Genomic DNA, 12,451 nt, shown 5'->3' on the forward strand with positions numbered 1-12,451 from the left:
AAGAACAAAATATACACGAGCAATATACTAGGAGAGTTCACAGAACCAGTACTGGGTATATTTTCTCAGAACCTCCACTATGTGCATCCTCAACAGACACAAGCACACAAATTCTGCATAAAGGTTGTGTTTGGTTCAAGACATTAGGCTGAAGTGGGTTACCATGTATCTGGGCAAATTATATACCTCTGGGAGGGGGGGTGGGGTATGTACCATGTGGGATGAACCAACCTGTATCTGCCTGACTGAAGCTGGAGTTCGGGAGTTTGACTCTAAGGGGCTCCAGCACATTAAAAACATGATAGTATCTGGCTTTATGTCATTGTGCAAGGTACCAAAGATTCCCCTCAGTGCAGCCAAGGACACCAGTAGCTACAAGGATAAAACAAGAAAGCAATTAGTTTGTTCACATGCTGGTGTGTCAGGGTAAGGTTTTCCTTCATGGATCAGTAGTACAAGTGTTCAAACCACTCAGCAAACTTCACGTTAGTAGTGACTTTAACACAGGGCAAAAAAGCGGAACGAAAGGAGCACTCTGAAAACACATCAGATCTCAATTGGGGGGGCAGAAGGGTAGTTTCTCCTCCTCAGGATGAGACTAAACCTCCTGTTTGGGAAAGAAAAAGTCTGGCTACTTCCCAGGGACAAATTATTAGATTTTTTTGTCAACTCCTATTTGGGGAAGTTCATGTCAGATGAATTTATTCTACATTACATTTCATTTTGATCCAAAAAACTGGTCTAGTTTTGCCCAGTGTTACAATGATGGTCGGTAAAATGTGTGTATGTGGTAATGGCAGGATGCTGGTAAATGAGAGGGACCAGACCAGCGTGGATTAGATTTATGCCACTGGATCAGTGCAGCATGGACGCCTCTCCACTGCAGGCCTTTCTGTGCATTGTGGGAAGCTGCTGGTCATGTGACTTTATGGAGGGGAGAACGTCTTGGTACATTAAAAAAAATCTGAACATGCAGTTTGTATAAATGTGTGATTTCTACACGTCTATCAAACTGATTTTAGAAGTGAGATAAATGTTGCATGAGAAACAGTCGGTATCAGTCTTTTGGTCACAATGTGATTACGCTACTGTACCCACTGTTCTTCTCACTCCACTGTACGCAGCCTTCGGTCTGTCTGAGGAGAAAGCCTGTATGACATCTGGAAAAGCCAACACACAGCAAACACTCACACACACCTAAAAAAGGCATATTTATTGCAGGTGTACCACAGCTTTGCATGGTTGGATCTTAACAAGGTTCCAAGTAGAGCTTTCAACATGCAACCAGAAGAAATGGGAGTGAGATAAAACAGCATGCAATTTATTGAAAACAACACTTAAACTGAAACAGGCTGTTTTACAACTGATCCAAAGTTTAGGACCACACCTCCCAAAAAAAACCAACCCTGTGACCCCCCCACACACACACACACACAATAAAAATCCAAGTTCCAGCGGGCATTGTGTACTGTAGCGCTGTCCTGTTGAAAACCCAGTGGTTACCACACAGACGAGGGCCCTCAGTCATGAGGGATGCTCTCTGCATCATCTGGACATAGCCAGCAGCCGTTTGACGCCCCTGCACCTCCTGAAGCTCCGTTGTTCCACTGAAGGAAAAATCAATCCAGAAGAGCTCAACCAATGCCGAACTGCTGTGCTTCAACAGGAACATGTGATTGGTTTCCATATTATGGGCCCCAGTGCTGGAGATATCCTCCAGGGTTTTGTGGCAGCAGTGAAATGTTGTCTCACCAAAGAACAACTAGATACTGCTGTGAGCAGCCACCCCGATCAGCCCAGGTCAGTATTTTTCCACAATATTTTAAAAACCGTTTAGAAAGAACAACTTAATCTGGACGCTATTAAGGCACCAAATGACAAACTGCTGCTTCTGACACCTGCTAATAATTTTTCTTAATAATTTTTGTTATTAATCCTCTGTCTTCTGCTTGATGTGCTGTTACACTTGGTTTTGAAGAGCTGTGCTGAGAGCTCACTTTGGAGATATTACAGTGTTCATGCCCTAGAAAAGCTCTGCTGTTTGGGGTCATTGCCACAGCAGCACATTTAAATGAGTCTCCCACTTTGGATGCAGCCAGTCTGAATTATTCATAGACAATATTTAATTAAAAAACAAAAACCTGTCGCTCAAGGCAGCAGAGATTGACCCCACAGTACATGAGCCCGTAATAGTTGACATTTTCAAAAGTTAATTAATAAGACATTCAATGAAGTGGTAAATAGAGGTCACTGAGTCCGCCAGTGTCAGCTAAGACGAGGTTCGGGGAGTGATGGCTAACTACATATCACCTTGTGGACTACGGATTGATTGCTCTGCTGTAATTACTGAATGTGACTGTGTGTAATGTGAAATGTGTCACAGTGATGAACCAGTAGTAATTATGATTCGACGCAGACGTCTGTCTGTCTGAAAATGAGCCAAAACAGCTCAGTTTATTTTATACACAGGCCGAAGGTTATGTTGTAGGCTTAGATTCCATCTAAATGAGATGACATCATTGGTCTTTGCAAAAAGTGTGTTGTTGCAAAGACAAAGTGAAACATTTTCTCACTTTTATGGATTTTGCAGTGGAGTGGTGCTCACCGCTTTGACCCAGACACAACGTCTGTCTGAGGCCTTGATGCTGAGAGGAAACTGCTGAGGTTAGCTCCCCTGCTGCGCGTCACCGTCTCTTACTGCAACAGGACAGCAGGCACACGTTTGTGACCAGCTGATTAGTGGAGGTGGCAGAAAGGCTGGATGATCCTCGAGTGATGTTTTCACCTGAACCCTGACAGACAGGCGGGTGACGACTGTTAGTCTGCTGCTAACACACTCTCTCTTTTTGTGCGTCTTTTTTCTGTTTGTTTGCTTTTTTTTATGAACTGGTTGCTTTGAGTATAACTTTAAAATATAAAGTCCCACTGAAGCATTTTTTTTTTGCTTCGTTGCTTCAGGGAAGATAAGATGCTCCCTAAGGTTCTGCCTTTGAAAGCCTCTGTAAGCTTAAATTTAGTAGAATATTTTAAAGGCTGCAACATAGTGATAAGACTGGGATTTGCTGCATTTACATGGAGTAAAAGCTCTGGCTTATACTCTGTGTTTTTATTGCCTGGTACGAGCCTCGGGGGTTTTACAGACTTAATTTCATGTAATGAACTAGACGGAAGATTATGGAATTATCTAAATTAATGGTATTCTTGGTGGAAGCTAATGCTATAGCCTTTAGAGTTCCCTATTTTTACTCTTATATTCCAACTCAGCATCACAGAGCACAACATCTGCTTTAAAGCAACGGCTGAATCTTGGTGCAGGTCATTGAGTGAAGCACATAAAGTATCTCTCTGAAGAGTTCTTTCATCCCTCATCACCTCAGGTCTGCACTCTTCATTTCGATTACATTTTTAAAAAAAAGTACCTCTGTGAGCTCACAGCATGGACGTGTCCCGTGCAAGGGCATCATTTTCATTATCTTGGTGAGTTGCAGCCTGTCTCGAGTGCACAGGTTAAACATCCACTCCATGTTGTTGCACTCTATGATCATTGATGGGGTGGCTGTGGCTCAGGTGGTAGAGCAAATCAGCTACTGATCGGAAAGTCGGTGGTTCGGTCCTTGGCTTCCCCAGTCTGCATATCAAGTATCCTTGGGTAAGATACTAACCCCAAATTGCCCTCTGATGTGTTCATCGGAGCGTGGATGAATGTGAATGCAGGTTAGTTTGCACTTGTGTATAGACGTGCTGGTATGAATAGAGCGCTTTGAGTACTCCGGGAGAGTAGAAAAGCACTATATAAGAATCAGTCCATTTACCATTGATGCTGAGTGATTAGATGCAGATTTTCTATTGCTATCCCCCTGACCACCTTCTGACTGCCTCTGTGACAGACCTGCCTGCAAAAGATAGATACCCTCATTAGAACAAGTGCACAGGACTGCCTCTTTCTGGCGTGTGCTTGAAAATGCAATTAGAGCATAATTTGATCAAAGCAAAGCAGCTTCTATGACTTTGTGCAGGTCTCACAGCAAGGTGGAGATGCCATGTAGGAGTCTATTTATCACCGGCCTCTTGGTTTGGACTTGGTTTAAAGGTTTTGCCTGACCTTCTTACAGTATGCTCTTACTCCACTAGGTGGGACTGTAGCTGAATGAAGTGAATGAAGCAGCTCTGCTTGCATTTAAGTCACAAACTGAAAAGCTGTACTGGTTGATTTCATGAGAAGCACAAGTCCTCATATTATCAGCTAATGTCATTAATATATGAAACAGCGTTATATTGCTAATACAGATCTATTCATGTGTATAAGCAGTAGTTTAGCTTTGTAGCTCTTCAAGGTGGAGCCAGCTCTAATTCCACTGCACACAGCTCAGTAGTTTAGTCCAATGGTTTCCAGCCCATGGAGCCCAGGAACCTCCAAAGGGTCACAGGATGAAGCTGCTGTAACATGATGAAGAGGGCAGAGTGAAGAGTAAAAGCACATCTGTGTGCTCAGATCCATCTTTTTTCTTTGCTTTGTGAAATACTCGATCATTGAAGCCTAAAACAATCATTTACAGTGCTTCTAGTTCTCTGTCAGAAAAACAAATCAATCAGCTGAGACATGACAAAACAAACTACACACTTTGAATGCTGAATGACTGTTTTTGGATTTTTGTTATGTTTGTTCGAGCTGTTTCACATTTTGTGTTGTTATCACTGGTTCCTGTCTGGATGGTAACTTTTTAGACCTCGATAACTGGTTTGCCCAGTTTCACAGTTATACATTTGATCCTTTATTCACCCGCAGGCATATGTACTCCACACATTGCTCTTGTTCTTGTCATGTTTTCCTCATCGTGTTTGGCATTTTTTGGACTGTTTAAAGGCTCCTGTGTGCTCCTCTTGTGCTTCTTTGGCACACTGTTTTCGTAAGATAGTTGCGTGTTTTAACCAAATAATTTTTATTTTGGACATTAACTCATTTGGTCCTTCTCCCTCTGAGTCATTATAGTTTTAGCCATCCAACGGCAATAGTGGAGGAAATACTCACATCTTCTGCTAAGTAAAGGTAGCAATACAATGTAAAAATAGTGGACTATAATATAAAGTAGGTCCTGCATTCGCAGCCTGTTTTAACTAAATGTATGCAAATCTTGTCAGCAAAATGTACTTGAGTAGCAATAAAAGTAAAAGATATTCACTGCAAACCAAGGTGGACCAATGTTGATGGATTTCTGCAAGACAATGAACTTGTATTTAAAAATTAGACATGACCGAAGAATAACTAATATTCTTGTTATTCTGGTGGACCTGGATGGGTCAGAGCCTTGTGCTATGATAGGCGATAGCACTAGATTCACTTTTTTGAGGCTTTGCTTTCTGTGTTTCATTTCATTCCTTATATTATTAAAGTTTTAAAATCCTAATGTGCTGTAAAGTAACAAAACTATAGTGTTCAGAGTTAGAACACTTACCTCTGCACTAATCAGACGTCAAAGTGAAAAGCAGCATAAAATGAAAAGTATACTGAACTGTAATAAAGTGTACTTGGTTACGGTGCACCACTGCAGTATAGTCGACTCAAATGTAAGCTGACGTTGTGGATGTTCAAAGGAAGTTAAAACGACTAGATGCTGTTGACTTAATTTTATGTTATGCATTTCGGAAGGAAGCACTGTACTTTTTAAACCCACAATACATCTATTTAACTAATACAGACAGTTAAGAACTGACACCCAAAGCACGCCATCGGGGTATAGGCCCAATACACAATGTTGCAAACGTTTAATCTATATCGATCTCTGTTGAGACTGGTGATATTTTTATACTTTGTTCTTATTTTAAAAGTTTCCTTGTGTTGGTCATACAGCCACGACAGACACGGCGCCATAACAACAAACAGCAGCTTGGAATTATGCTCATAAATTCAAGTGCACACGTGGACGCGCTCATTCGCTCCGAGGACGAACCACCCCTCTTTTAGCCCAGAAGTGGTACGCTCCATGTTGGATGTGTTCAGCTCATTGACCGGCGGACAATCCTCATCAGTACCGCCAGAGCCCCGGAGCCTCCGACAGACCGGCCCTTCATTCCCGCACAAAGCGCGCGGCATCCTCCAGCCTCTCCGTCCCGCCATGAAACAGACTCTGAGCGAACTGATGAGGATGAGCAGGATATGCCGGATGATATTTGCCACTTGTTTGGGATCCTTTATTCTGGTCATCTTTTATTTCCAAAGTATGTTTCAACCAGGTAGGATCTCGCTGCTCTTTCTCTCGGGTGTGTGAGTGCGTGTTGATGAATTGCATCCTGCCTGGTAACCTCCTGGCGCGCCGACACATCGATTTGTTCTGGCTGTACAGTAATGCGCCCGATAAATAATTGATACTTGCGCGATGTAAAGGCGTAAATCAACCAGAGTGAGTACGGTGGTTTAAATCGATCTTCCACGTGAGACCGGTCGCCTTGTTGCGCGTTCCGGCGTTTGCTGAGCTGCTCTTTTTTGGTTGAAGTGTTTCTTGGTTTGTGTGTATGTGTGAGTAACCTGGGGCTGGCCACTCGCTTCCCTTCAGCTGACAAGTGGCATGGTGGCAGTAGCGGTGGGGGGGCTTTTTGTCTTCACAAACGCGGCTTGGCGATAGGAACTGGTGTACGGGGCAGCACTTAGGTCTGGCACGCAGCGTGGGCTGTGGCATTATGCTCAAACCCTCCCCAGTGGTTCTCGCTGTCAGGAGAACAAGGAGTTACTTTCATGTGGAATCCATATCTAAAACGGAACTGTCTCTGGGGAGCGTTTAGGACGCGTGTCCTGTCTGGAGACCAGCAGGTAGTAATTTCTTGCACAAGAAAAGAGCTCCTCTCCATCTCAGCGGGGGCTCGGTGATAGAATTTGCATCTAATTATGTTAAATTATGTAATCTGATCTATTGCTTTGCCAAATCTCCGCTGTCTGGATGGATGGAAGGGCTGTACAGCAGCGTCTCTGTGCGCCGAAATCACACAAGTCTGCGCGTCAAGCACAGGCGCAGCGACTATTCAGGCTCAGGGCTGCCGACCTGCTGCACAACAGGTCTACTAAAGCTCTGAACGGACGAGCATACTTTCGGAGTATTTGCTTTCTCTTAATAAACTGAAGCACCAGACATTTAAATCCCAGAAAAGTCCCGGTGTCTGCGCGGCTCAGCGGCTCATTTCAGATTGACTGGATCAGGCTACGATACTTAAGGTTATAATAAACATATAAAATATCTACAGGGGTTTAATGCCACCATGTCCACTGGTGAGATCGTGTAGAGACGTGGATCGGTGCGCAGGTAATGATTTGGAGACATCGCTGCTCTGTGTGGGTAATGGGGCTGCGATGAAACATGAGATAAACAGAGAAAGGCTAATATCATCCATGGGAATATGAAACTGAACTGACCTGCTGTTTTTTCTGTACACACACTGCCACTGTGTGAGTCACCAGTGCAGGTGCTGCTGCCATAGATGGACCATCATTTCTATTTCTAATCTGCTCAGAAATATTACCACAATACACGTGTTCTGTGTATTAGTAAGTCACTGGGCTTGTTATCCTTGAGAGTTTGATATCTTTTGTCACAGATTTAAAGTGTCTTTTTCAAGGATAACCTGACAAAGATGGCACCAGGTGACATTTTTAAACATAAGGAAAAAACACAAATACAAGTAAACACAGCAGTCAGACTATATGACATAACACATTAGACACACAACTGTTTCAAACGAATTTCATGCACCATTCACACCGACAAAGAGTTATTTTAACATTTACATTAAGTCATCCACAATAACCAGTTGTGGCAACGCATCCAGTCCAGTAAGGCTAAATGCCAGTTTCGTTACTTAGAAGGAGAAAATACATTTTATTTAGGCCTCTGTGATAACTTCTGATCTATAATTATGTCTAAATACTACTAAATATTTGTCAACAATTCTATTTCAACCCCTTGACCACACTGTAAAAACAAATCTTAATATAAAAGTATTTTACTGTGTGTTTTACAGTTTTGTACTGTTCTTCTAGAATATCATTAAATTTACATCAATAGACTGATTTCACATTTCAAATGTAAATTAACGTAAAATCACAGTAAATGTCCATCCATCCATCCATCCATCCATCTTCATCCGCTTTATCCGGGGCCGGGTCGCGGGGGCAGCAGCCTAACCACCTCAGCTGGCTCCTGAGGTGGTTCGGGCACTGTAAATGTAATAAAACATAATTTCCTTGTTTTTTAAATGTATCTGTCTGTACATGAGCATATTTAGATTGTTAAAATAATTCACAAATGCATCATAATTTCACAAATATCTGTCCGTTATTTGAAAGATTGAACTGTTAAATTCAAATGTGATGCTATGGAAAAATATATAAAATGATTCGTATAAACTTTTTTTTACATCAAATAATAATAATTATTTTTGTTATTTAGGGCGATCATGGCTCAAGAGTTGGCAGTTCGCCTTGTAATCAGAAGGTTGCCGGTTCGATCCCCGGCTCGGGCACTCGGTCGTTGTGTCCTTGGGCAAGACGCTTCACCTACAGGTGGTGGTCGGAGGAGAATTATAAAGTGGAATTGTAAAGCGCTTTGAGGGTCTCAAAGAGCGCGATATGAATGCAATCCATTATTATTTAAACCAACTGTTAACTGTATATTTCTGTACATTTAAGTATTATTATTCATATTGCCGCATTCATTGACCTTGTTTATAGGTAATTTCATTGTTTAATCACATTAAAATGTTCCTAATTTAATGTTTAAAAGCACTTGAAAAAGGCAAAATTCCATGTAAAATTAGGGCAACAAATTGTATTTTCATTACTGGAAATAACCGTATTTTCATGAGTAAGTTATTTTCTGTTATTTTACGGTAGTATTTTGGCGCCCCAGCTGCCAGAATATTACTGTTTTTTTAAGATGTTTTTTCTAACAGTGCAGTTTTGTTCTTAGAAAGAGCAGAGACTGTGTAAAAATGTGTTGTATATAAAACTGGTCCAACTTTAGTCTGCTGGTTACTGTGACACTGAGCTCTGCTTAGTTATGATGATTTCTTATTTTCATCCAAATTGAAATTAAGCAAAGCAGTTGTTGGTCATAGCTTTATAGTTAGGAAGGAGTCACACATGGAATAAAATGCAAAGATTAAATTCTACTCAAAAAATAATGCAACAGTTATGACAATGATGATGATAAAATGATGAAATGATGTCTTTATTAGGGATGGGTATCGTTTAGGTTTTATCCGATACCAGTACCAAACCGGTACTTTTGAAACGGTGCATAAACGGTGCTCGAACCGGTGCTTAAAGAATGGAAAACACAAAATTGGTCCAAAAACCTCTCATGTTCAGCTGTTTTTTTTGTAAAAAGTTAACAAGTTAACATCACATTGACCTGTCTCTGTATTGTATGTACGGTCGGCAAGGTCTGTCATCTCGGTTGTGGGCAAAAGACCTGCAACTGACAAATAAAGGATCATCTCATCTCATCTTTTCTGCAGCTATGGGGCATATATGGCATCACTCTTGGCTGGAAGCAGTGCTTAAACAATGGAGAACACAAACTTTGTCCTAAACCTCTCATGTTCAGCTGTTTCCCTCTTTTTCTTTGGTCATTTTAGCCTTTGTGGCCAGGGTGAAGGGAGTATCTGCCATCAAACAAGAAGACAGCCGCATGTAGCTATGATGATGTTTGCTAGTTCACCTTACATGCATTAATGTAATAACGTGGTTAGCCTACTCAACGTAAATTACACACGAACAACATGAAGCTACTCACGCAGAGAAGAACGGCTGCTGCTGCATCATCATCCTCATCATTTCTGCTACACTGGCAGGGCTAGGGGCCAGGACTCTCCTCTTCGGGTTTTTGGGGGATGTTGCTCCGGGTCCGATAACAGGCACCACACCCGCAGTAGATGTGCTCGGTGTGAGGTCTCGCAGCAAGCTATCAAATACGGCGCATTTCTCGGCTTTTAAAAAAAACGCTATGCGTCGCCAGGTGTTTCATCAGATTCGAGGTGTTACCTCCTTTGACAGTATCACAGTATCAGCTTAAAGCACTTGTTGCTGCTGAGTTTGCATCTTTTGCTGTGAAGTACAGCCAGACTTTGACCGCTTCGCCTTGGGCATTTTTAATCTGTAGCTCTGCTCTAAAAGAACGTACGTACCTGGGCCCGCCTACTACGCTCGCAAAGGTAAAATGATTGGCTAGAATCCAAAGTGTCTGACATCTCAGGAAAATAAAGCACCGAAATAAAGCACCAAAATGTGCGCTGCTTTTCGGTCTGGTTACTACCGTTTATGTCAGAACCGGTGCCACAATGGCACTGGATACCCATCCCCAGTCTTTATAAGATGTTGGGCTGTTTGGTGCTGCCAGAAGAAGCTCAAAGAGCCTTGGCTTGATTCTGCACGTCTCTATAGAAAGAGATACCGAGGGGCTGAAACACCAATTACTCCACATGATTTTCAGGTTTTAGATAATGATGGTGAGAAACAAAAATTATAGTAAAATAATTGCTGTATTGCCCAGTTTTCTGTGCAACTCCAACTTTTATAGGTCAAATTAAAAGTAGTTTGCAGTGTTGTGCAAAGGTGCATGCACACTGACTCTGGATACAGATGCTCATGTTGAAAACTCAAGTGAAAGCTCTGGTGTACTGGGTAGCAGCAGAGCTGTACTGCCTGGCTCCAAGTGAGAGTCAAATTTTTGTTAATATGGGTGAACTGACCCTTTAATCGTCTTGATGCACGCTCAATCATCCAGGTTAGTAAATCCCAGAAAGGTTGATTCTGTTGATCTGGATGTAGAGTTTCCAGTCAGTTACTTCAGTCTCAACTAGACTTTGTGACCCTTTATGCATTTAAAATGTCTTCTTAAGACGCCCTGTTTGCGAAGATCCTGGTAGAATCATAAGATTTATTTAAAAATTACGTAACTGTAACCTGCTGCAGGAACACTGTACAGAGAGAGACCTCTTATCTGTGTGTCATTAAAGGAGCTTCCAGGGCAGGAAGTGATTGTAATAGTTGAACCGAGCCTCCATAAAACTGTTCTCAAGGACCCCGGCATCATGCTCCAAGAGTTGTGCCAATCGCCACAGATGTTGCATCAGCTTCTGCTCAACACACACACACACACGCACACACACTCACACACGCGCACACGCACGCACGCACACACACACACACGCGCACACACACACACGCACACACACGCACACGCGCACACGCACACGCACACGCACACACACACAGAGAAATATACAGATTACAAAGTGGATATTTGATGTCGTCATGGCAATGACATGGTCTGGATGCTGTGATTAAAGAGGACACGTTTAAAGCAGGGTGTTTGTGCAGGAGCTTGGTACAAGTTTAAATGCTGGAGTGTGTGTCTGTGCACGATTACACAGCTGAGACGGGTACTGCTGACTAGCATGTGTGTTTACTGTTGCTGACTTCCTTAATGACATTTATCGTTATCTCTATCTTTGCCATCTTATCCCTCTTTCTGAAATGACTTAATCACCCTTTTGTAAGCCCTCTGTCCTTCCCCTCCCTTTCACTCCTTTACATTCCTGTCTTTCAAACACACACACCAGCACTGTCATTGTTCTTCCGATAAAGTTGGAAGCAGCGTCTCTGTGGTTCAGGCATGTTTAGCTGGTTTAGGAATCCCACTGGGCCTCCCAGTGTAAACTCTCACCTCTCCTCCAGGGCTTGCAGGATCACGACCTCTTGTAGAAGAGACAAAGGAAGGGGGATGAGGGTAGAGTGGTGGTGAGCTGGGTAGGGGGTTTACAGTGGTGTCACACTGTAGTCTTTGCTAATATCTCTACAGAATAAGGCTTAAGAGCTCAAGTGTAGTCTGAGGCAAAAAGGTTTTTGTGTGTTCACCGTGTCAAAATGTCAAAAACTGTCAAGTTTACGCTCAAAAAGAAAAATCATTTGGCATGAATGGAAGTGTGAAGAAGCATTTTGCAGCTCTCCAGAGACTGGTGTTTTACCTGTGGTCTTTTCTGCTCCCAGTGCAGTTCATAATCTCTGCAGTAGAAGGAGATGCCCCGGTAATGCTGCCAGTGCACTGGCATTAGCCTGCAGCTCTGTATTCAACAGCTTGTTGAACGCACGCCAAATGAGATTCTGTTTGGCGCGTACTGCCAGCCTAGACAAAACAGGCAGAAAGCATGGCGGCAGGGAGAACATTAGCAGTTCTCATGCTCAGAGTGAAGTTAAGCTGTTTGCACCTGTGTCAGACATGACGACTCTTTGTTAGGTACAACTGTCTGTATCTACGAGTGAATCGGGAGAACAAGACTGTCGTTCTAAGGTTCTGTTCTCAAGGTACATAAAGAATAAAATAAAGTTGTCCCCAAACCTGAAAAATGTAAATTCTCCCACATGAAGGTCTTTTATAAAGTCTTTTTACTGTACCATTAAACT

General features: G+C 42.5%; 1 protein-coding gene across 1 annotated transcript in view; it reads left to right on the forward strand.

The window, feature by feature from the left end:
• The first annotated feature begins 6,038 nt into the window (after window positions 1–6,038).
• Window positions 6,039–12,451, forward strand: part of chst11 (carbohydrate (chondroitin 4) sulfotransferase 11) — a 98,653-nt gene continuing 92,240 nt past the window's right edge. The window contains exon 1 of the mRNA XM_026146709.1: window positions 6,039–6,231. Coding sequence (XP_026002494.1) covers window positions 6,114–6,231 — 118 coding nt within the window. The 5' untranslated portion in view covers window positions 6,039–6,113. The remainder of the gene's footprint in view (window positions 6,232–12,451) is intronic.

Source organism: Astatotilapia calliptera, chromosome 17 (genome assembly GCF_900246225.1).
Source record: "Astatotilapia calliptera chromosome 17, fAstCal1.2, whole genome shotgun sequence".
Classification (NCBI taxonomy): domain Eukaryota; kingdom Metazoa; phylum Chordata; class Actinopteri; order Cichliformes; family Cichlidae; genus Astatotilapia; species Astatotilapia calliptera.